The sequence below is a fragment of the Dromiciops gliroides genome, chromosome 2 (assembly GCF_019393635.1).
Source record: "Dromiciops gliroides isolate mDroGli1 chromosome 2, mDroGli1.pri, whole genome shotgun sequence".
Lineage (NCBI taxonomy): Eukaryota > Metazoa > Chordata > Mammalia > Microbiotheria > Microbiotheriidae > Dromiciops > Dromiciops gliroides.
The window spans coordinates 359,218,280-359,242,275 of record NC_057862.1 but is presented as its reverse complement, the minus strand read 5'-3'; the positions used below and the strand labels follow the sequence as shown (position 1 = coordinate 359,242,275).

Genomic DNA, 23,996 nt, shown 5'->3' with positions numbered 1-23,996 from the left:
CTGTATTCCCCCTCCAACAACTTGGGCAGGGGATATTGTGACCTCACTAGGCATGACTTCATCAGCACCATCTAGAGTTCCCCTCCCTCTTGTCTTTTCTCCCACAAAGATCTTTTCTTCCTTTGCTCTGTCTGAGGAGAGATTCAGAAAAGCTCATAGCTATATAATCTTTGGCAAATCCTTCCCCAATTTTCTATTCCTCCTTCTGTAAAACGATAGGTTTGATGATCTCTAAGCTTCTTTCTGGCTTTTAGTCTATTTTTTTTTTTTTGGGTGAGGCAATTGGGGTTAAGTGACTTGCCCAGGGTCACACAGCTAGTAAGTGTTAAGTGTCTGAGGCCGGATTTGAACTCAGGTACTCCTGACTCCAGGGCTGGTGCTCTATCCACTGTGCCACCTAGCTGCCCCTAGTCTATTTTTTAAAATGTATTTTCTTTTTTCCCCAATTACATGTAAACAATTTTTGAGTTCCAAATTCTTTCCCTCTCTCCCTATCCCCTCATTGAGAAGGCAAGCAATTTGATATAGGTTATACATATGTAGTCAAGCAAAACATATTTCCATATTAGTCATGTTGTGAAAGAAAACACAGACAAAAAAAAGAAAAACCAAGGAAAATAAAGTTAGTGATAAAAATATGCTTCAATCTGCATTCAAAGTTCATCAGTTCTCTCTCTGTATGTGGATAACATTTTGTTTCATGAGTCCTTTGGAACTGTCTTGGATCATTGTATTATTGAGAAGAGCTAAGTCTTTCACAGTTGATCATCTTTACAATATTGCTGTTACTGTGTATAATGTTCTCCTGGTTCTGCTCACTTTACTATGCATCAGTTCATATAAGTCTTTCCAGGTTTTTCTGAAAACATCCTGCTTGCCATTTCATGTAGTGCAATGGTATGCCATCACAATCATATAGTACAATTTGTTCAGCCATTTCCCAGTTAATGGATATCCCCTCAATTTCCAATTCTTTGGCATGACAAAAAGAGCTGCTATAAATATTTTTGTCTAAATTCCTCCCCTCCATTTAAAAAAATATCTTTGGGATACAGACCTAGTAGTGGTATTGCTGTGTCAAAGGGTATTTACAGTTTAATAGCTCTTTCTAGCTATAGCTCCATAATGTGCCTGCCATTATCCTTCTTGGCCAACTTTTCAAATATGATGGGTATGAGGTAGAATCTCAGAGTTATTTTAATTTGCATTTTTCTAATTAATAGCGATAGAGAACACTTTTTCACATAGCTATTGATAATTTAGATTCCCCCTGAAAACTACCTGTTCATATCCTTTGACTTCTTATTAATTGGGGAGTGACTTTTATTATGATTAATTTGAAGTTCCCCATATATGTTAGAAATGAGAATTTTATCAGAGAAACTTGTTGCAAAGATCTTTTCCCATCAACTTGCTTCTCTTCTAATTTTTGCTGCATTCATTTTGTTTGTGTGACATTTAAAAAATTTTATGTAATCAAAATTGTCCATTTTATCTTCTCTTTCTTCATTTGGTCATGAACTCTTCCCATCTCCATATATCTGACAGATAATTTCTTCTTTGCTCCTCTTGTTTAATATGTCACTCTTCATGTCTAAGTCATGTACTTATTTGTAGCTTCTTTTGGTATATGCTCTGAGATATTGATCTACACCTAGTTTTCTCTAGGCTGCTTTTCATTTTTCCCAATTCTTTTTTATCAAATAGTGAGTTTTTATTGTACTACCCAGGAACTTTGGGTTTTATCAAATACCAGGCTACCAAACTTTTTGGTTTTATTAATCATGTACCTAATCTGTTCTACCAACCAAACTCTCAGTTTCTTAATCAATATCAAATTGCTTTGATAATTAATGCATTATGTTTATAGTTTTCCTAGTATTGATCCAGCCAATATTACTGTTATAAATCCAGCCTGGTCATAGTGTATCATCTTTGTGATATGTTGCTGTTTTCTCCTCGCTAAGATTTTATTTTAAAATTTTGCATCAATATTCATTAGGGACATTAGTCTTTAGTTTTCTTTCTCTGTTTAAACTCTCCCTGGTTTAGGTATCAATTGATAAACATTAAATGTCAGACACTATGCAAAGGAATCATGTGCTGGATACTGTGCTAAGTGCTAGGGATGCACAAAAAAAAAAAGGCAAAAAGACAGCCCCAGTCCTCAAGGAACTTATAATCAAATGATCATATTTATGTCATAGAAGGAATTTGGCAGGATTCCTTCTTTTCCAATCTTCTTTTGACAGTTTATATAATATTGAAATGAATTGTTCTCTAAGTGTATGATCAAATTTGCTTGTTAATTATCTGATCTTGTATTTTTTTCTTTGGGAGTTTGATTATGGCTCATTAAATTTTTTGTTTCAGATTGGGTTAGTTTAAGTCTTCTATTTCTTGTCCTATTTATCTGAGCATTTTATATTTTTTGTAAATATTAATAATTTCATTTATGTTGGCAATTTTATGGGCATATAATTGGATTAAATAGTTTCTAATACTTTCTTTTATTTCTTCTTCTAAATTCATATTGGTTGTGAATTTACCTTTTAAATTTTTGATACTGATAATTTGGGTTTCATCTTTTTAAAAATCAAGTTAGCTAATGGTTTATCTATTTTATTGATTTTTTAAAAACTGGCTCCTAATTTTGCTTATTAGTTCATTGAGTTGCTTTCAATTTTGTTCAGTTCTTCTTTGATTTATAGAAATTATATTTTGGTATTTAGTTGGGTTTTTTAGTTTATTTAGTGGCATGCCCATTTTATTGATTTGCTTTCTGTTTTTGATGAAAGTATTTAGAGATATAAAATTTCTGCTAAGGACTCCTTTGACTACATTCCCCCAAGTTTTGATAAGTTGTCTCATTGTTATTATTATCTTTAATGAAATGATTGTTTTATGATTGGTTCTTTGGCTCACCAATTCTTGGGATTGCTATTTAGTCTCTAATTTTAATTAATTCTTCAATGTCTCTGTTGAAAATAATGTTTATTGCATTGTGATCTGTAAAAATGTAATTAAGATTTTTTTTAATTTGTCAGGTTTTTATGCCCTCCTACATGGCCAATTTTTGTAAAGATGTGATGCACAGCTATGAAATATGCATATTCTTTGATATGCCTATTCAGAAATTTCAAGTTCTATCATATCTAACTTTTCCAAAATTCTTTTCAGGTCTTTCACTTCTTTTTTTGATTAGATTTATCTAGGTCTGAGAGGCATAAATTGAGGTGCCCCACTATTATAGTTTTACTCTCCATTTCTTCTCATAATTCATTTACTTTTCCTTCAAATATTTAGATGTTATACCATTTGGTGCATTTGATTAATATTGTTATTAATTCAAGACTCAGTCTGGTGCATTTTCTAGATCTTTGTGGGGGAGGTGTGTTAGGTGGAGCTTGTCTCTACTTCCTACTATTCTGCCACCCTCTCTGATCTACTTTTATGAAGATCATTTTGGTAAATGTTCAAATGACTGATCAGAGAGAAGAGAGACTAGAAAAAGAGAAATCATTTTGGGGGCCTTCGAAATAGTTCACACAAGAGGTAGTATATCACACAAGGTCTGATACAAGGTCCTGTGGAGAAAAGGGGACAGATTTGAGATAGTTTGTGGAGGTAGACTTGATAATTGATTATATATAGTGGTTGAGGGAGAAGGATAAGTTGAGGATGGCCCTGAGGTTACAGACCTCAGGGACTAGAAGGATGATGGTGACTTCAATACAAATAGGCAAGTTTGGAAGAGGGGTAAACTTAGGGGACAAATTAATGGGTGCCGTTCTGAACATGTTGAGACTTCAGATGCCAACTTGCCATCCAGGAGGACATTTTCAGTAGTCAGTTGGTGATATAGGATTGGAGTTTATGAGAGAGAATATAGAGATCTATAATAATATAGAGCTGAATATAGAGATCTGGGTGTCATCTAGGGAGAGGTGATAATTGGGCCCATGGGAACGGATGAGGTCACTGAGAGAGAGAGTATATAGAGAGAACTGAAGAGGCTCTGGACAGAGCCCTAGGGGACATCTCTTTTTAATGCATGGGAGATGATGAGCCAGCAAAGGAGACAGAAGTCAGACAGGTAAGAAGAGAACTAAAAGACAGTAGTGTCATGACGGCTTAGCTAAGAGAAATTATCTAGAAGTGGGAGGTATTATTTTGTCCACAGAGTCAAATGCTGCAGAGAGATGTCGAGAAGGATGAGAACTGAAAAAAGACCTTTAGATTTAGCAATTAAGAGATTGCTGGGTAACTTTGGAGAGAGCAGTTTCAGTGGGGCAGAAAACTAGATTGTAAGCGGTTGGGAAGTGAGAGGGAAGGAAGTGGATGTAACAAATGTAAATGATTCTTTTTTCCCTAGGAGTTTGGCAGTAAAAAGGAGAGATGAGATATAGTATGATGTCAGGGTATGGGTATATGTATACATATATAAGGATGCATTGTTTGTTTGGGGTATGTACACCTGGTGAGTGTTTGTGTATGAGAGATTGGCTTGTGGATTTAGGGTGTTTGTGTATATGGAGATGTTATATGTGTTTGGAGTGTGGTGAGTCTGTAAGCATTGTGGGTGGAGAGATTGGTGTGTTTGCACATGTGTAAGTGTGTGGGAAAATTATATAAGTGTGAACATGTGCAGGGTGCAGAGATTGGTGTGTTTGTACACATGTATAAGTGTGTGGGAAATTGTGTGTGAACATGTGCAGGGTGAGATTAGCTGCATTTGGAGTGTATGTGTATGTGTAGAAGTGTACACCTCCATGGGGAGAGATGGGCCTGTATGCTGCAGCTGTGGCCAGAGAGAAGGCAAGGAAGTAATGTTTTTCCAGCCATGAATGGGGAGAGGAGGTTTCAGAGCCTGTGGGGCCAGGGGAGGGGATTGGAAGGTTCTAGAGAGGTTCCAGGCCATGGTGGAGGAGGAAACAGAGCCCAGGAGGGAACCAGGGCATAAGGAAGACAAAGGAGAGACAACGAGTATATTGCAAAGGCTTAGAGGTTGGAGGTAGGGGTAGAAGTCCTTTCCCTGGAGCATCTGGGGACTAGATATGCCCCTCTGGCATTACAGGGGAAAGCCCAGAATCTGAGGCTCTGATGCAATCTGCCTTCTCTTCCCCTGCAGATTTTCTCAACCATAGCTTTGCCTCCCTTCCCTACCCTCCCTGGCCCTCCCACCCATCTTCTAGTATCTCCTTTGCCTGGGGGTGGGGTATGGCAGGATCTCCATTCTCTTCTGCTGCATTTCTGGGGCCTTCCGGGGCATCCCGCTGCCCTCAGCAGCTCTGACCTTTTTACAGTGCTACTTCTGCTGCTTTTCTGTCTCACTGCTCAGCAGGACAACCCCGGGGGAGGCTGGTGGTCCCTGCGGGCTTAAATGGGCCCTTCTGCCCAGCGCCAGCTGTGTGTGGCCATCCTCCAGCTGTGAGAGGCCCAGGCCTCCTCTGTTCCACCCCATACCTGAGTCTTCCCCAGACTCTCTGATGGAGAGAGCTAAGCCTGAGATGTTTGAGCTAATCCTGCTGGTACAGGGATGCCTGGGCTGGCTGGGTGGCACACAGAAACCCACAGATTGAAGCTCACTAGGGAGACAGAGGGATTTAATGGGAAGAGCACTGACATTGGAGGCAGGAAACTTGGAATTATGTAGCTCCTGGATCTGGAATTAGTTGGATGACATTGGTCAAGGTCCTCTCTCTCTGGGCCTCAGTTTCTTCATCTGTAAAAAGAGGAGATTAGACTAGATGTTTTTTTTTTAATTTGGTTTTGGTTTTGGTTTTTGTGGGGCAATGGGGGTTAAGTGACTTGCCCAGGGTCACACAGCTAGTAAGTGTCAAGTGTCTGAGGCCGGATTTGAACTCAGGTACTCCTGAATCCAGGGCCAGTGCTTTATCCACTGTGTCACCTAGCTTCCCCTTTTTAAATTTTTTTGCAGGGCAATGAGGGTTAAGTGACTTGCCCAGGGTCACACAGCTAGTAAGTGTAAGTGTCTGAGGTCAAATTTGAACTCAGGTCCTCCTAAATCCAGGGCCAGTGCTTTATCCACTGTGCCACCTAGCTGTCCCCTAGATGGTTTTTAATAGCCTATCCTAATGATAGCTCCTATATAGATGGTGTCTCCCTTAACGGTGTTCAAATTGCATTCCTCTCAACAACCCTTTTTAGAGGGGTTAAGTCATGTCTCCATGTCACATGGCTACTATAAGAGCCAAGACTTGAAGACTCCCTTCTCTCTGGGCCTCTGGAAAATGGGGATAGTAATAATTGTACTAATTTAGCTTTGTGAACCTTAAAATACTATAGAAATGTGAGTTATTTTTATTATTTCAGTCCTGAGGCAGGAAACAACCCTGATGGCTGGAGTGTGTGTGTGTTTGTGCGCGTGCGCGCGAGCACTTGTCCATGTGGTTAGCTAGGTTTTGGGGGGGGGGTCAGGCCTGGGGGTGGTCCTGGTGACTCCATGCTCCCCTCTCCACGCCCTCACCCCAGGAGTATGACCACGCATCCAAAGTGGACCAGTTTGTAATGCGGTTCCTCCTCCGAGAGACAGTGGATCAGCTGCAGGCCCTGCAGGGCTCCTTGGAAGGAGCCTCAGACACACTTGAGGGTCAGATGGGTGGGGCCCGGTAAGTATGAGATGTGGGCCCAGTATGGAAATGGGGACTGGGCAGTGCTGGGAATAGTGGGGAGTCCAGGAGGGCAGCAGAGACAAAGGAGAAAAGGTAGAGGCAGCTGAGCCAGTAGAAAGAGCCCCTGTGTCTGTAGACAGAAGACTTGGTTTCGGATGCCAGCTTCACTACTTGTCTGACCCCAGGCAGATCTCTTTTTAAAAAATTAAAATTTTTTTTTTTTTTTTAGTGAGGCAATTGGGTTTAAGTGACTTGCCCAGGGTCACACAGCTAGTAAGTGTTAAGTGTCTGAGGCCGGATTTGAACTCAGATAACTCCAGGGCTGGTGCTCTATCCACTGCGCCACCTAGCCGCGCCGCCGCCCCCCCCCCCAGCAGATCTCTTAAGCTCTTTGTGCCCCAGTTTCCTTATCTCTAAAATGAAGTGGATAGCTAGATAAGCACCAGCTCTGGAGTCAGGAGGACCTGAGTTCAAATCCAGCCTCAAACACTTTCTAAGCAAGTCATTTAACCCTGATTGCCTCTAAAAAAACCCAAACAAACAAACCACCTAAAATGAAGGGGGTTGAAGTGGCTGATCTCTAAGGTCTTCAATGGTTTTAAATCTTAGGATTTTATGATTAGAGTGGGGCAGAGAAATGCTCTGAGAAAGATGTGGCTCACTCCAGTGGGAAGATGAGAGATGTCCCTGGAAAGCTCTGGATTCAGGGAGGTTGGGGTGGGAGGCTCTGGGGACTACCTTGCATTGGCAGCTGTTGTCCTCTGGGACCATGGGAGATGTGGTCTCAGACATCCAGGTCTCAAGCCTATTCCCTGCAGGATGGATGTGCCCATGCAGAAAGCAGAGGAGTCAGTCCGGCCTCGGGCTGGCAGGAGGTCTGGGCGCCGCGCCATGAGGAGCATCTGCCTGTCTCCGAACACCCCAGATTGTGGAATTCTGAACACAGGTGGGTGGGCCTCACAGCTGTTGAGCTGAGCCTCCTGGGCACACACTGCTGAGGTTTCTTTCTCAGGCCTCTTCTATCTCCTGTAAAGTATCTCAGGTCTTGTCCTAAGCCAGAGGGTGCAGGTCTCTTCAATCTCCCGGGTCCTGCAGCCTGAGGGGGAAGGGGGCTGGCTGGGAAGAAGGAGCAGGGGGCGGGGGTAAGGTTACCTGGTTGGGGGAGGGGCCCAGGGCTTTAAAGCCCCACTTCCGTCTCCTTGGCACACTCAGGGCCAGGTGTGGAGTCTGACAGTCAGTGGACGGTGCAAGTGAATCGCTTACAGCAGCTCATAGACCAGCTGGAGTGTAAGGTACATGTCCCAGGGATTGGCTGTGCTCAGGCAGTCAAAGGCATCCTTGCCCCCTCTCTCCCTGCATTCCAGGGGCAGCTGAGAAAGCTCGGCATGAGCCTACTCAGGAAGCTGACAGGAGGCCAGGCAGGTATCCCAGAGAGGTCTGCCCACCATCCCAAAGCCAGAGAACCTGGCATCAGATGGCCCCCAGGCTTAGCTGGACATGGGCAGGAATCCCTTCTAAACAGGACCCTACAAATGGATAGTCATCCCGCATCTCCTTGAAGGCCTCAAGTGAAGGAGAATTCACTTGCTTTCTGAGGCAGTATCTTTCCTTTTTGGAGAGATCCATTAAAATTTTTCCCCCTTATGTTGCCTTGAATTGTGGCTCTTGGTAGCTTCCCCAACTTCTCCACCCTCCCATCCCCCATAGCTCCTCATTCTGTCATTCGGGGTCAAGAATAATTCTAATCCTTAAGCTCTTCCTATACTTGTGTGTAGCTATCACGCATCTTCGCCCCCACCCCAGCCCTGAGTCTTCTCTTTTCCAGATTAAACACCCCCAGTTCCTTCAGATACCCACCTGCTCTGTCTTTTCATCCCTACACCTCTTCCAACCTCAACTCTGCTTTTCATCACCTCTCTCTTTAGCAGACCCTGCGGCTGGAGCCCTTAAAGGAAGCAATAGTTTGCAAAGCAAACTCGGTGAGTACCTCACAGAGCTGTTCGCAAGTCCCAGGATGGAGTATCTGGGGGGTGGGGGTAGAGAGGCTGAGGCTATCCATGCTTCCGGAGGCCCCTGGTGCAAAGGCATAGATAGGTGGGCAGTTCTTAGGCACAGCTTGGTGTTCAACCAGGTCATCCATCATGCGCCTACTTAGCCCCATCCCCCAATCTAAATCTTGAGACTCCATCTCAGGATTCCCACTGCTTGACTCACAGGATCAGAAGGGACCTCCTGTCCAACTTATTCACGACCAAGAATGTCCTCTTCACCAAGGTACAGGGTACCTCAGGGTACAGGGCTGTGAATCAGGAGTCATCCCTCTGCCACTAACTTTCTGTATTTGGTTTTTGGTTTTTTTTTAGTGAGGCAATTGGGGTTAAGTGACTTGCCCAGGGTCACACAGCTAGTAAGTGTTAAGTGTCTGAGGCCGGATTTGAACTCAGGTACTCCTGACTCCAGGGCCGGTGCTTTATCCACTGCGCCATCTAGCTGCCCCTGCCACTAACTTTCTGATGCATCCTGGGCGAGTGATTCCCCATTCATTCAATTAATCAAGCCTTTATTAATCCCCAGCTGTGTGCCATATGCAAAATGCATATAAAATACATGATCATTCTTTCAGTATCTACCTCCCAAGGCTATCATCAGGATCTAATGAAATAATTGATATAAAAAGGCTTTGAGGGCAGCTAGGTGGTGCAGTGGATACAGCACTGGCCCTGGAGTCAGGAGGACCTGAGTTCAAATCTGGCCTCAGACACTTGACACTTATTAGCTGTGTGACCCTGAGCAAATCACTTAACCCCTATTGCCCTGCAAAAAAAAAAATAATAAATAAATGAAAGGCATTTGAGGAGCAGAAAGCCACAATATGTAAGCACAGGCCCCTTCTGAGGGAGTCTGAGGCATCGTGGGGCACTGCAGGGAGTCAGAGAATGAGGGTTCATGTCCTAGCTATGTGAACTTTTAAATTTTATTTATTTATTTATTTATTTTTTAGTGAGGCAATTGGGGGTTAAGTGACTTGCCCAGGGTCACACAGCTAGTAAGTGTTAAGTGTCTGAGGCCATATTTGAACTCAGGTACTCCTGACTCTAGGGCCGGTGCTCTATCCACTGCACCACCTAGCTGCCCCCTTTATTTTTATTTTTAATATAAATAGTGTTTTATTTTCTCCAATTACATGTAAAGACAATTTCAACATTCATTTTTTTTTTTTTGGTGAGGCAATTGGGGTTAAGTGACTTGCCCAGGGTCACACAGCTAGTGTCAAGTGTCTGAGGCTGGATTTGAACTCAGGTCCTCCTGACTCCAGGGCTAGTGCTCTATCCACTGCGACCTAGCTGCCCCATAACATTCATTTTTTACAAGATTTTGAGTTCCAAATTTTTCTTCATCTCTCCCTCTCCTCCTACCTCCCCAACATGCCAAGCAGTGTGACAGGTTCTACACTATGTGAGCTGTGACCAATCCTTCTCCTCTGGTCTCAGTTTCCCCATCTGTCCAATGAGGGGGTAGGGCTAGGTGGCTTCTTACATACTTAGCTGTAGATATAGGATTTTATGTTCTAGGACCCCTATGAATGGATGGTCTCTAGGGTTCCTTTCAGCTCTAAATCATTTCAGACTGAGGTATTCAGTTCTGGAGTGAGAACAACAGAGACTGTTATGTGCCCAGGGAGAGACAAGGCGGAGTGGGGGGATAAAGTGGGAGCCTTCAAGTGAGGATGACCTTATCTGACCCATGACCTCTCAGGACTTCAGCAGCCCTGGAAAAGTTGAAATGAGATGCTGATGTGCATGAGTAGAGGGAGTTTCCACACTAGAATTCCCTTCTTTGCCCCTATTTCAATCAACTGCTAACCTTCTGCCCCAGGGCTTCTTTCTCAGGGGTCTCTCCTACACTGGGCACCCTCCCTCATTTCAGGCTGCCCCTAATAAGATCAGGGCTGTGTTTTTTTCCAAGCCTCTGCTTCTCCATGGCCCTCCTGGACCCAAAGTCCAAGCCATCATTCTGTAATCCATAAAATAAGAACAGTGATTAGAGCACTGGGCCTGGAGTCAGGAAGACCTGAGTTCAAATCCAGCCTCAGAAATTAATAGCTGTGTGACCCTGGGCAAGTCACTTCACCTGTGTTTGCTTCAGTTTCCATAACCATAAATTGGGATAATTCCAAGGTTGTTGTGAGGATCAAATGAGATAATATTTGTAAAGTGCTTAGTTAGCACAGTACCTGGCACATAGTAAGCACTACATAAATGTTAACTATGGTTGTTATTATGGGCTTAATGGCAGAGCCAGAACTCAAATCTAGTTCTTTTGAGCCCCATGTCCAGGGCTCTTTGCCACTGCCCCACACTTATTGCATTCTTTAATAAGCTTGCTCTCTCCTGCCTCATTCCTGACTAAGGTTGGATGGCTTGGCTCCCTTAAGAGTTATAACTAGGGTGGGACAATTAGTGCTTTGTCTCAGGGCACTAAAATGGAGTAAGAAGCGGGGGGCATACTTTTTCCCCATGGTGGTCCAGACTATACCTTGTACTTTGAGATCCTCTATAAATCTTCACTGGGAGATTCTTTTGTCTTATCCAGTCTGGGCCACTCCCCCCTGCTAATGTTCTGTTGTCCTGGCACTCTTCTCCTAGGGAGTGCCCCCTACTTAACCCCTGTGAAGATGTGGGATAGATTCTTTGGGGGACAGGGCACCCCCTTCTCCTGGCATAACTGCACCCCATAGTTGGAACATCTTCTAGCTGTTGTTCCTACTCTGCATTACCCCCTCCTCAGTATTCCCCTTGCCTCACTTACTGGTTTTGCTTTCAGTCTTGTTCTCAGACTCCCTGACCGGTGCATTCTTTCAGACACAGGCCTGGACTGTCTCAAAGCTCTTCTCTCCCAGAAACAGTCAGATGCCCCCTATCTTCCATGCCCCGGGCCTGGCCAAACAGTCCTTCCTTCCTTTAGTAGTGACTCACTTGTCTGGAGTGTGTCTTGTCCTCTCTCCACAGCACATCCTGGTGGCGCAGAGGCAGATCTCAGTGACTAATGAAGCCTTGCAGGATTTTCAACGTGCTCTCTGCTGCTATACAGATTTTACAAGTGCCCAGAGCAGCTGCCTACAGTGAGTCCCCCTGAGCTCGGGCCTGTTCCAGTAGATGAGGGTAAACAGGTGTGGTCTGGGAAGTCCGAGATTAGGGCCACAGGATGGAGTCCTTCAGACTCAGGAACCTCCCAAGGCCAGAGGGAGATGAAGCAAGGGGTTTATTAGGGAAGTTTGGAGCTGGGAAGGTAGCTGTCCATTGGCTCTGGTGCTGCTGGTGGTGGGGCCCTGAACCCTGCTGAGAGCTGACCAGGGGATAGAACTCTTCTGGGTCCCGGTGTTTGTCTGCCTCTGCAAGAATGGTTTGATCCCTTCCAGTGTGTCAGCACAGAAGGTGCTGGACGAAGCCACTTTCATTCTGTTTGAGTTTTGGAAGGATGAGGCTTCCTGGAAGAGGTGAGTGTTCCTTGGGGGCTGTAGGAAGGTGAAGGGGACCTTCTCCATGCCCTCGGGGAGGCAGTAAGGCACAATATAAAGAACATTGGCTCTGGACTCCAAGGCCCTAGAATCTAATACAACTGCATACTTTCTATGTGACTTTGGAGAAGTCACTTAACCTCCTTGGACCTCAGTGTTTTCTATCTGTAAAATGGACTAGATGTCCTTTGACGTTCCTTCTGACTCTAGATATATGATCCCCATGATTCATCTTTGGGGGGAATGGGTGAACAGCTTGGGGGCTGGGAGGAGTGGATAAAACCACCCAGCACTGCTCTGCCTGCACACCCCTCAATGCTCCACAGCCACTCACAGACAAGCTGTTCCAAGGCCTTCCAGAGAGTTCTCATTGACCACCTGCAGACCCCGGAGATCCTGACTACCATGCTCTTTCCAGGTGAGCCCACTCCCTACCCCGCCAAGCCCATATCCCAGACCTTTGCATATTACCCCCAATATGTCCAGTACATAGACTAGATGGAAGGGAACACAGGGGAGGGGGAGGGTGGCGATCAGACTGTGGAGGGCCTTGAATGCCAGCATTAGGAGTTTGGTATTTCTTTTTTTGTTTGTTTTTTTCTGGGGCAATGAGGGTTAAGTGACTTGCCCAAGGTCACACAGCTAGTAAGTGTCAAGTGTCTGAGGCCCGATTTTAACTCAGGTCCTCCCGAATCCAGGGCTGGTGCTTTATCTACTGCGCTACCTAGCTACACCCCCCACCACCACCCCGAGTTTGGTATTTCTTATAGAAACAGAGCCAGACAGGGCTGAGAGATCATCGAATGCCTCCTTCCCCTGTGTTACTATAGGGAAAGTGAGCTTAGAGAGGGGAAGGAAGTGTTCAAGGTCATGGGGAGTTAGGGCACTAGGCCCCCTATCCTCTGACTCCTGGCCTAGGCTCTTCTTACCTTAAGGGTTTGATCGAGGTGATGGAGCAAGGGCATGTATGACACTGATGAGTGAAGAGAGTGGAGGCAGGGCTGTTAACAGCAGTACAGGAGAGATATGGTGAGGGACCCGAGGAGTGGATAGGGTGGGAAAGAACTTGGGAGAGATTTACTTACAATCAAAAGACCTTAAGAATGAGGTGCTGAGGTTGAGGGAGGGAAGGGTCAGAGATAACCTGAAGGTTCTGAGCTCAGGATCCTGTTGGCTTGTTTCTCTGGGTGGGGACTCCCTTCTCCCAGAATGCTGCTTAGTCTGACCCTAACCCCAAATTCTGCCCCCACCCCCGGTGCTTCAGCTTGTCACCAAGTGGGAGCTCAGCAAGAAGCCCCAGGAAGAGGGGATCTGACCCCAACTTTCCTTTCCCAGCCTCATGGTGGATCATGAACAACAACTGAACCCTGGGCCAAGCCCCACTCTTAGGATGAAGGTTGCTTCAGCCCAATGTTGCCCCTTATACCCAGGAGCCCCGCAGGACTCTGCCAAGATTAGAGACTTGTCTCTGTGTGGGCTTGATGGAGCTGGCGAGGGAGGAGCCCACTGTCTGGGACACAGAGGTCTCCCAGCCCATGGGGCTGCCTTTTGGAAGCCTTCCTTCAAGCCACCCAGAACAACAATCCCATCTGTCCCGGGTCCCAGGCTGCTGATGGTGCTGGGTTTCCATACTGCATAGGCAACTGCCTATATGGGGGGGTGGGTTTTTTTCTCAGTGGCAGCATGATGCAGAGGACAGCTCAGGGATAGGAGGTAGGTGTTTTGGGTTCCAGACTTGGCCATGTTACCTTGGGTTGGTTATTTCTCCTCTATGGGCCTTAGTTTCCCAATTTGTAAAATGGGGGGGGGAAGGTTGGATTTGATGATTTCTAAGATTCCTATGACTACTTGATGCTTCCTTTACTAAGGTAGACTGACTCTCCGTAGCTTTGCCCAGGGCTCAGAAGGGTGACTGAAGACCTTGGTGGGGCCTGGGTCATCTCATACCAGGCCATGGGGCTGGTATGCCAGGGAGGTCGGGCTACAGGCCTGGCTTTTGCCCTCAGGTTGCAATTGGAACTGCCTTGCTGTGTAGTCTATGTATGTGTGTGTATATGTGGTGGCAGAGGGAAGGGATGAGCATGGGCTCTGCCCCATCTCCTACAGGGAGGGTAGGATTTGTAATTTGCATGTAATTTGCATATACTTTGCATGTCCATGTACCACCCACATGCAGCTATCTTTAGGATAAAAGTAACTGCATGAGTAGCAGTAACACTGAGAACTTGAGTCATGGAGTAGGCGGTGGCCAGTGATGACCTTGTAAGCTGGCTCCCACTTCACCTGCAATAAAGGTTCCTGTCTCACTTCCTATCATCTCTTCAGTTTTCTTCTTCCAGGCTTCATAATCGAGGCACTGCCTTACCCCTCACCCCAGCCTGACCTGGATCTCACTCACAGTGGGGGTCCCAAAACCATCTGGCAGCTGGGAGGCATAGGGGAAGGGCTGCTTTAGAATCTTGGGACCCCGGGGGCACACCCCACGCAGGTCCCTTCTCCAGCACAACCCGGAACTTTGTGAGCAAGTGCCTGGGAGAGGCAAGGCTCAGAGGCAACTTCCACGGCCTGCCTTTACATGTATCCTCGCATCTGGGCAGGAGGAAGAGGACCCCTTCTCTGCACAACATATGGGCAGTATCTTCAGTGCCTCTCCACAGAATGACCATGTGCCCACAGATGCTTTCCTCTTAGAGGGTAAATGGACTGGGGCAGCTGGGGAGGCAAGGGACTGGATCCCTTCTGAAATGGTCTCAATCAAGGTTAAGGAGTCAGGTTTGTTTTTGTTTTTGTTTTTGTTTTTGGTAAGGCAATGGGGATTAAGGGACTTGCCCAGGGTCACACAGCTAGTAAGTGTCAAGTGTCTGAGGCTGGATTTGAACTCAGGTCCTCCTGAATCCAGGGCCAGTGTTTTATCCACTGCTCCACCTAGCTGCCCCCAGGAGTCTGTTCTTAACAGGAATGAGTCCTCTGTCTTCCAGCTGGGCTGGCAGGAGTCTCAGCATCCAGAAGAGGGTGTGGAAAGGAGAGCAAGTTAAAAAAAAAAAAAAAGGTACCAAGTCCATAATGGTGACTAAAGATCTTGCTCAAGCAGAAAGCTGAACAAAGCTGCTAAGCCTGGGTTCTAGTCCCTGTCCTGCCACCCCGACCGCGTTGTGGGAGCATATAGGCAATGACGGGGCTGAACTCCCTGAGCAGTAAGGGGCAGAGAAAAAGGGGCTGTATTTGGAGACCAAGAACCGGGGGTGGGATCCTGGACTTGGCCCTTGTTACTTGTATGACCTTGAGCAAGTCACTTTAACTCTCTGGGCCTCAGCTTAATCATCTATAAAATGGGGTTAGATTTATTCAGCAAGCATTTACTAATTTCTCACTTTATGTTAGACACTGTCCAATTCCACTGTCCATTCCATTCCACTGGGGCAGGGGGTGTGAGAAACGACATAAAAACTCAGATAAGTCTACAAAAATAGCTAATATTTATGTAACATTTCAAGCTGTGCAAATCATCTCATTTAATCCCACAAAATATATGACTGGTAAAAAAGTAATTTTGGGGGCCTGGTGGCCGATCGGTCCTGGAGGTGGTGTCATTAGAATTGGATTTTTGAAGGAAGCTAGGGGATTTTGAGAGGCAGAGGTGAGGATTCCAAGAACTACAGAAAGGCAGCTTGACTGCCTCCGTGTGAGAGAAATACCCAATCGTCCTGGAAAGGAAGGCTGGAGCCCCATGGGACAGGGCTTGAACCCTTTACTGGGAATTAGCTTGTATTTTATCCCAGAGGCAAGAGAGACCTGTGGGGGCGGCTTTGGGCAGGTAAGTGCAATGGTTAGATTTGTGCTTTTAGAAGCTCACATGAAAGGAACCTTTGAGGTCATCTAGTCCAGCTTCTTGTGGTGAGTCCACTGCACAGTGTTTTGGGAGGCCTGTTGAGGATAGATCAGAGGGGAGAGACGAGATGACCTCTACGTGAAGGACCTTGAGCTCAGGCTGTATAAAATCCGTTCTGGTTCTGAACTGATTGTATGATCTCCAAGAGCCCTCCTAGCTGTAGTGAGGGCCCATGACCACCAGGGGGTGCTCCAACCTGGCCCTGGCCCACTGGGCTCCAAGGAAATGAGGACCCCTTGTTCCTACAAGTCCCCAAAGACTCCTGCACATTCTTCCTTATCCTTGGGGCTGCTAAAGTCTCCAATGGATTTCTCCTGACTTCCTTGAACAGGTTCAAGGATTCAGATTAACTCCTGTGGTGCCAACCCTCCAAAGGCTATTAAAGGCCCAAGAGGCTTGTTTTCCCCTTTTCTCCAACCCCAAATGGGATCTCTTTCCCTCCTCTGGTCTGCCTGAACGTTCTGCTGCACCCCATGATATAGCCCCCTCACTCCATGCGTCCTTGGCCTGCCCTATACTTCCCGGGTTTAGATCCTTTCTCCTCATAGAACAGAATAGGAGCCACGGGATGGGGGTGGGAGGAGGGATGGAGACTTCAGGGACTGTGCTTGGCAGGGCAGAGTACACAGCAGCAGCTCCCAACTGGACCCCTTTATCCTCCCACCCAAATCCTCTTAAGGATCCGAAGCACAAAACTGGGCTGAGAGGCCCAAAGGACAAGCCCCGTTTTCCTCCCTCCTATGTGGAAGGTGCTGGGGAAAGGGTTAATTTCTGCAGCATATCCTCCAGATACAGGAAATCTGGTCTATAAAAACCTCCAGCCTTTTTTTTTTTTATTTTTTTTTTTAGTGAGGCAATTGGGGTTAAGTGACTTGCCCAGGGTCACACAGCTAGTAAGTGTCAAGTGTCTGAGGCCATATTTGAACTCAGGTACTCCTGACTCCAGGGCCCGTGCTCTATCCACTGCGCCACCTAGCTGCCCCTAACCTCCAGCCTTTTACCTGGATTCTCACCTCTGCTACATAACCTGTGTGGTCCTTGGGTCATAGAGAGAGACCTTGGAAACGCAGACCTCAGCACCCCTGCTGGCTCCCACAAAGTCACGCCATCTGTACATCTACCTGTCAACTTCAACCCTACAGACAGAAAAAGGCCTGATTCAAGGGGAGGGGAGGATGATGGGGTGGGGGACAGGGGGGAGGAAGAGAAGGTATCCAGATGTTGTCTATTTCTGCCTTCATGCTGGCCAAGGACCAACCCAGCAAGATGTCTGCACTCCTTAAGCGAACGTCTTTGCTCTAAAACCATGTGCCTACCCATTGCCCACAGAGTTAAAATTCAGACTCCTCAGCTTGGCATCCAAAGCCCTTCATAACCTGGCAGCACGATACCCTTCTGGCCTAATTTCCTATTACTCCCCACTTCAGACACACTGGGTTACTCCCTGCCCAGTCCAGCCCTCCTACCTCAGTGGCTTATTCACACTGTTCCCTCTTGGCCTGTCAGATTCCTGCCCTTTCTTTAAAGATGAACTCAATGGCCACCCACACCAAAGGGACTTTCCTGATGCCCCAGATACATCCCTCCCCTTGGGACCTCTCCTGAACCACTGCTTTGCAACTTTCTGTCAGTGATAGATCATCATGTATCACTGAATATAGTGCCCCAAAAGTCTCTGGTTTTAAGTTTTAATATCTTAAGCCTGCACCAAGACTTCAGGGACAGTGTATTATGATCTGCATCCCCTCCCCTCCAATTGATTGTAAGCATCAGTGAGTGCCTACTACAGTGTTCTGCACACAGTGACAACAACTGATGCATTTATGTGGTGCTTTAAAGTTTACAGAGCACTTGGCATATACAATCTCATTTGAACCTCACAACAACCCTAAGAGGAAGGTACTGCTGATAGCATTGGTTATCCCCATTTTATAGATAAGAAAACTTAGGCCCAAAGAGAGGTTAAGTCAACAGTCCATGGTCACACAGCTATTAAGTGTCAGAAGAGGGATTTGAATCCAGTCCTGGCTCTAGATTCGTGCCAGACTGTTACGTGTGGCACAAGAGTCACCCAAGAGAAAAAATGCTGCCCTGCTTCTGGGAGAGGTTTCTGTAAGGGGGCTGTTTTTGCCTCTGCCTTGTGCCAGAGCCTGGCATCTGTGTCCTTAGCATCTCCCTCTGGAGCATGACACACTGCTTTCACTTTCCAGAGTTCTCCTCAGGCCAGCCTGGAGTAGGACGGCTTTGGGGGAGGTGAGGGGTGGATCACTGGTGCCAATGAGCTTCTCCCCTCCCTTCACAGACTAGCTCAGAGCCAGAAAAGGAATATAACCTTTTATTGACTACTTAAAGTAGAACAAACTAAATACATATTTAACAATTTTGGTTCCTTTATACAAGACATTAAATAAGTTATGCACGGAATTAAGTAATGACAAAAAAAAATTTGCTATTCAGGTTAAATGGCAAAGATTAGAAAACGATCCACTGTTCTCTCCTCAGTCCTGTGGTTTTATCCCGATCACCCTCTTTTAAAAACCTCCACGGGGGGCTGTTAGTGCGCCCCTTACTTTACATTCTTGTCACACCTAAGACAAGGAACCGCTTTTGTTGCCTCCCCAGAAACCTGGAATGCCAGCGTGTTGACAATTCCTGCCTTTGCTGGGGCCCTAGGAGACCAAAGGCACCCTCTTTGACAACACCTTTTGCTGTTTCTCTGTTGCTGCCTCACCCTTTCCACATTTCCCACAGCTGTGATGGGTTTTCACCCAAAGAGAGACAGATGGACAGACACACACAAGCACACGTATTTGGTTTGAGAATTACATTGCAATGCAACAGGGCACACGGGGCGGATGTGGGTGTAGCAATGGCCTCCTGGAGCAACTAGAGCACCATCGACAGGGAACACGTTAGCACCTGGTCAACCTCCCTGACTCCTTCCACCAGATCAGTGTCATCTTTGGAAATGGGCATTAGGGGAAAAGTCTTTGTTTTCACTGAATCAGAGTTAGAAGAGAGAGACCTTAAGGGTCATTCCCCTACCTGGCACAGGAACCTCTCCTACAGTGTCCCTGACTGATGGTCATCTAGCCTACTTGAATACTTCCAGCGACTGGAAGCTCACTATCCAAAACAAGGCAACTTGTTCCATTCTTGGACAGCTTCTCATCCTTTCTTTTATTGACCTCAAACGTTCTCCCTGTAACTCCCACCCATCCCTCCTCATTCACGCCTCTATAGCCAAGCTGACGTCATCTAATTCCTTTCCCTCGGCTATAAGAGGACATCAATCATGTACCACTTCCTACTCCCACCCCAAATTTTCTTTCCCCAGGCTAAACAGTGCCAGTACTTTCCATAAAACATGATTTCATGTCTCCTCATTATCTGAGTTGCTCAGTTCTTGCCATACTCTAATCTGTCAATATAGCCCCCAAACAGGAACGATAATTCCAAGGGGGTCTGATTAGGATGGAGGACAGCAGGGTTGACCTTGCCCTCATTCCGGGTACTGAAGCCCAAGATTGTTAGCCTCTTTAACCAGTCATGACACACTGCTGGTTCATCCTAAAGCTTTGTAACCTGGGGAGCTATTGATCTAGACATCCCCAATTCGGTATTTACGTAATGGATTTTCTGAACCTAAATAGCCAAGATTTTTCGCTGGTCCCTGTTAATTTTCAACTATTAGCCTATCTTTTGAAACCTATTGAAAATTTCTGTATTGGACTTTTTTTCTCCCCACTCCCAGCTTTTGGGGGCATCACATTGGGTTAACAAGGCCTTTATCAAATCCACTGATAAAAATGTTGATGCAGACTGTGCCTTGTGGCCATTAGAGACCCTTCCCTTTCCACTTGACAAGATCCATCAATTCTTGTTCCTTGGGTCCAACTGTTCAACCAGCTCTGAGCCCACTTAACTTTGCTATTGTTACCTAACCCCTGCCTCTCCACTGTGTCCACATGAATACTGTGATGGCTTGGCTGAAGTCCAGATGAGGCTGTGTATGCACTAGGAAGTACAAATGTCATTGCCCGCCCTCTTGTAGGCAGGAATGAGCTCTAACTACTGACCCAGCAGGCCTGGGGGTCACTACAAAATATAGAGATTGAGAGTGGAAGTGATCTCATTACTCCACAATTTGCCTTTTGCATTACTATCCTTTCTCTAAGTGTACCTTGTTTTGCCCAATATAATTTGCCCTTTGAATAGGCTAGTGTTAATCTACTGCAACTCCCTTCAGAAAGTAAATGGTTATTTTGTTTTCTAAATCTGGATTAATCACTGCTGGGCTTCCTTAATGTGATGTATACCTGATTAAAGGATGCTCCCAGTGTGAAATTTTTTTCTCTCTCCTCTCTCATCAATTCCTCTTTGGGGTTTAAGTATCCCTTGTCTTTGCTCTATGGAGATGTTGGTTCAGGCCTGGGATATTCACTGTGATAGGAGTAAATCTCTGGATCCTTCTTTGTCTTTTGGGTAGGAGACCCTTCTCATCTACTGGATGCTGCCCACAGCTTGTGTTAGCCAGCCTAATCCCACTCGGCAGACAAGATGTACATGGTGTATTCTCTTAGGTTACTCACTATGTGTTCCTGTATTGAACTTGCAATGCTGCTCACACATCCCAAGGTGGGGCCCCCTGCATGTCAAGGAGAATGTGTTGGTGTAAGTTCCACCACGCCCACCCTAAGAAAGAAGGGTCAGGGCTTTGTAAATGGTGAGTCTTATAGGACCAAGGCCATTTATGCAGGGAGCAGCGCTCCCCCTTTGCCCCCACTCCAGCTAGGCAGCCATGCATGGCAGGCTGGTTATTAACAATGAGCTTCTCTCCATTTTCCATGAGATTTTCCTCAAAACTCTCTCAGGGCTGGAAGAGCTCAGAGGAAATGAGATTTCATTTCTTGCATAAAAACAGGGCAGCAGTGTGAGGGAGAGTGCTTTTAAATAGTAGGATGCAAACCTCTCGAGAGTCAGTACCATTCTCTCCCCGCCCTGCTCCGCTTTTTGTCTGTGTAGTCCTAGGCCCTAGAATGTAGGAGACAACTGGTAAATAAATGCTCACTGGACTGGATTGAGTATTTGCTAAAAGCACCATGTAGCCTGTGGATGGTTAACAAGGCGGATGATGGATGTTTAAGTATCTGAAAGCACAGAAGGTGGAGAAATCTTTCTGGATGTGGCACATGCTTCCTTTAGAAATCCAAAACCAAAGCACCACCACCACCACCACCACCACCAAACCAAAACCCCAAAAAGCCCAAGCCGTGGGCCTCACGTGACGGACTGGGCAGGTCCCATAGCTACCCTGTGTCGGGCTGCATTAATCCCAGCCTGCTTTGTTTCACATCCTGCATGAGGTGATACCATACTTGGACTCACAGGCACATCAGGAAGAAACTCGGGGACCTGCATCAGGATGACCTGGGACACAGTTATTATTCCAGTCCATAGAGCTCCGGACATCAGGGTCTGCAGTTTCTAAACTTGATCATCATAGTTTTGGCCAACATGCTTGGAGAGAAGAGGCTGATGAGAAATTCAATTTCTCTCTCCCGCTTTCTCTTTTGTGCTCACTCTTAAAAAAAAAACCGCTGTTTCTATAGAAATATAAAAAGGGATTCTCTTCCATGCGGTGGATAAGATGTTCTCTGCATAGCCCAAAACAAATCAAAGAACAATCAGGACACATCCTCCTCGTGGTCCCAATCTGTACCTCGGCAGCCAGTGAGAGGGAAGGTCTGGCCCAAACTGAGCAGGGATGATTAATACGTCCATTCATAGAAATCATAACTAATGCATTTAGTGAAACATTCAGCTCCTCCTCTCCTTCTAGGTCTGGGCTGACCCTATACTAGGCTCTGAGAGAAGGTGAGAGTGCAAGGGGCTGGGGTGGCTTTTCTCCTTGTGGAAGGAAGGTCCTGTCAGGCCTGGGATTTCGGGACTCCAGCCTGACAATGTGGCTCAATGGGTTAAGTAGCTCCTGGGGTCACATCCTCCCCAGGTGCTCAAACTAGGCTCCTTGGTGCCCACCAGGGACTAGACATGAGGATGAGAACACCATGCTCTAGACTGGCAGCACATAGCGGGTTCCCATCACCAGATGTCTTTAAAGCAAAGGCTGGTCAGGGATACTGTAGAGGAGCTTCCTGTTTGGATACAGGCTGGGGTAGCGGGCCTTTGAAGCTCCTTCCGGACCCGAACTGTTGTTCTGTGACTGATTTAGGAGGCAGCACCCTGGGGAGCTCGTGGGCCAGGCAAGACAGAGAAGGGGCCTAAACCATCTAAAGCTTGGAACATAGACCCTCAAGAGCGAGGGGAAGAAAGGGGAAGCCAGAGCTAGGGACTGCTTGAGCTAGCAATCTGAAATGAAGAAAGCGATGCGACGGTCACCACCTCCATGCACGGCGGCTCGACTGCCCTGCATGGGAGGAAAACACGTGAAGCCTTGGTAAAGCCACGTTTGGCCAGCAAGATTTTGGAGAAGCCATCAATCACCCCTGGGGGAGCTGCTGGTCCTCTTGTGACCTAGGGGGTATGAAAGACAACGAGAGCAGCTGTCTCTGTCCCCTGCTGCCTGCTCTGATGAGATGCTGTGTGCCAATAGTTTGACAGGTGCGTGTATCAACTGAAACCGCTGCCTTCTCATGCTACCACAAGGGAGCCCGTGACCAGCCAGCCCCGCTCAGAGTCCGTTGGTGTCTATGGCCGTGACCGAGGCAGGGGTTGAGGACCGGGAGGTGGTCGCTGAGGTCTTGTCCAGGGCCGGGCTCAGCCCTCCATCGATAGCTTTGGTGACGGAGACTCGGCCGCTGGGTGGGAGAAGCGGTTTGCTCTGACTGTGGGGCCCCTGGCCACAGATGCGGTGGTGCCGCTCCCAGTCCTTGTGCTGGCAGAAGGAGCCGCAGTACCGAGCAATGTTGCAGCCACTGCATGTCTCACTGGCTTTGCGACCACAGTTCCAACAGCTCTGAAAGACACAAACCCATTTCCATGAGTCAAGGCAGGCACACCAAAGGAATCCGGTCTTTCCCAAAGCTGAACGGTAGACAAAGAAGGCGGCTCGCTCTTCTTGAGAAAAGGATATCAGATTAACTTTGCGGCTCTTCCAGGTGCCTTTCTGGCTGCCCCACTCCCACAGTACACAGTCAAGGACCGTTTATGAAGAGCGTCCTGGGGGACAGGCATCGTGCTAAGCACTGGAAAAGATGCTCGTCCTCTCAAGAGGAACTGAGGCACAGCTGGGATGGGAACCCAGCATCTCTTGTTTATCAGACAGACACTGTGACCAACTAAGCATACCTGTCTTTGCACCCAGGAGCCCCCATAAGCTGTGGGACTCTGTGGGAAGCCCCACACAACCCCACAGGGATCAGCAGAGCATGGAAAGGGAGGGGGTCAACATAACAGCACCTTCCTACCTCAGGAAGTGGAAGCCATGGATCCTGGGTTTGGGGAAGAATCAAAGTGACACTAGTCACTTTGCAAGCAGGTGTGAGAATAATGGGACAGGGCAGACTCTCCTTAGGGCTCACTCTAATTAAAGGAGTGTCAGAAGCATCATGTGTAAACAGTGTGGTCTAGTGGATAAAAAAATTGGCCTTGGATTCAAGGAGACCTGGTGGGGTTCTAGTCCTGCCTCTCACACATATCCTCACTGTGTGACCCTGGGCAAGTCACTTCCTCTCCTAGAGACTCAGTTACCTTCCCTAAGACTCTAAGATATATACAAACTGCCAGTCTTTGTCTCTGGAAGAAGGCTTCTGGAGCAGGAGCTCCCTGATTGGTCTAGACCCTGTGCTCAAAGAGGAAAAACCTCTTCACAGCCAGCAAAGAGGTACAGGGTTTGTTTCTCTCTTGGCCCCATACCCAGGGAACACTGGGATCCACAATACGATTTCTCTGAGTGCTGTGACTGTCACCCATGTTCTAAGCTGAGCCTCAAAGC

The 23,996-nt window shown here is 46.8% G+C and overlaps 2 protein-coding genes across 14 annotated transcripts in view; one reads left to right on the top strand and one right to left on the bottom strand.

Annotated features, from left to right (window-relative positions):
• Positions 1-14,475, top strand: part of NECAB3 (N-terminal EF-hand calcium binding protein 3) — a 29,851-nt gene extending 15,376 nt beyond the window's left edge. For 2 of the 3 annotated variants that reach the window (XM_043989670.1, XM_043989672.1), the window contains exons 6-13: positions 6,496-6,632; positions 7,454-7,581; positions 7,848-7,927; positions 8,561-8,614; positions 11,645-11,757; positions 12,055-12,132; positions 12,480-12,571; positions 13,489-14,474. In XM_043989670.1, the coding sequence (XP_043845605.1) occupies positions 6,496-6,632; positions 7,454-7,581; positions 7,848-7,927; positions 8,561-8,614; positions 11,645-11,757; positions 12,055-12,132; positions 12,480-12,571; positions 13,489-13,517 (711 nt within the window). In that variant the 3' untranslated portion in view covers positions 13,518-14,474. Of the gene's footprint in view, positions 1-6,495; positions 6,633-7,453; positions 7,582-7,847; positions 7,928-8,560; positions 8,615-11,644; positions 11,758-12,054; positions 12,133-12,479; positions 12,572-13,488 lie in introns of all 3 variants that reach the window. The other variant, XM_043989671.1, reaches the window with a different exon arrangement.
• Positions 14,476-18,361: 3,886 nt separating this feature from the next.
• The window catches only part of CBFA2T2 (CBFA2/RUNX1 partner transcriptional co-repressor 2), a 181,282-nt gene continuing 175,647 nt past the window's right edge, over positions 18,362-23,996 (bottom strand). For all 11 annotated transcript variants that reach the window (XM_043985292.1, XM_043985287.1, XM_043985291.1 and 8 more), the window contains one exon: positions 18,362-23,018. In XM_043985292.1, the coding sequence (XP_043841227.1) occupies positions 22,734-23,018 (285 nt within the window). In that variant the 3' untranslated portion in view covers positions 18,362-22,733. The remainder of the gene's footprint in view (positions 23,019-23,996) is intronic.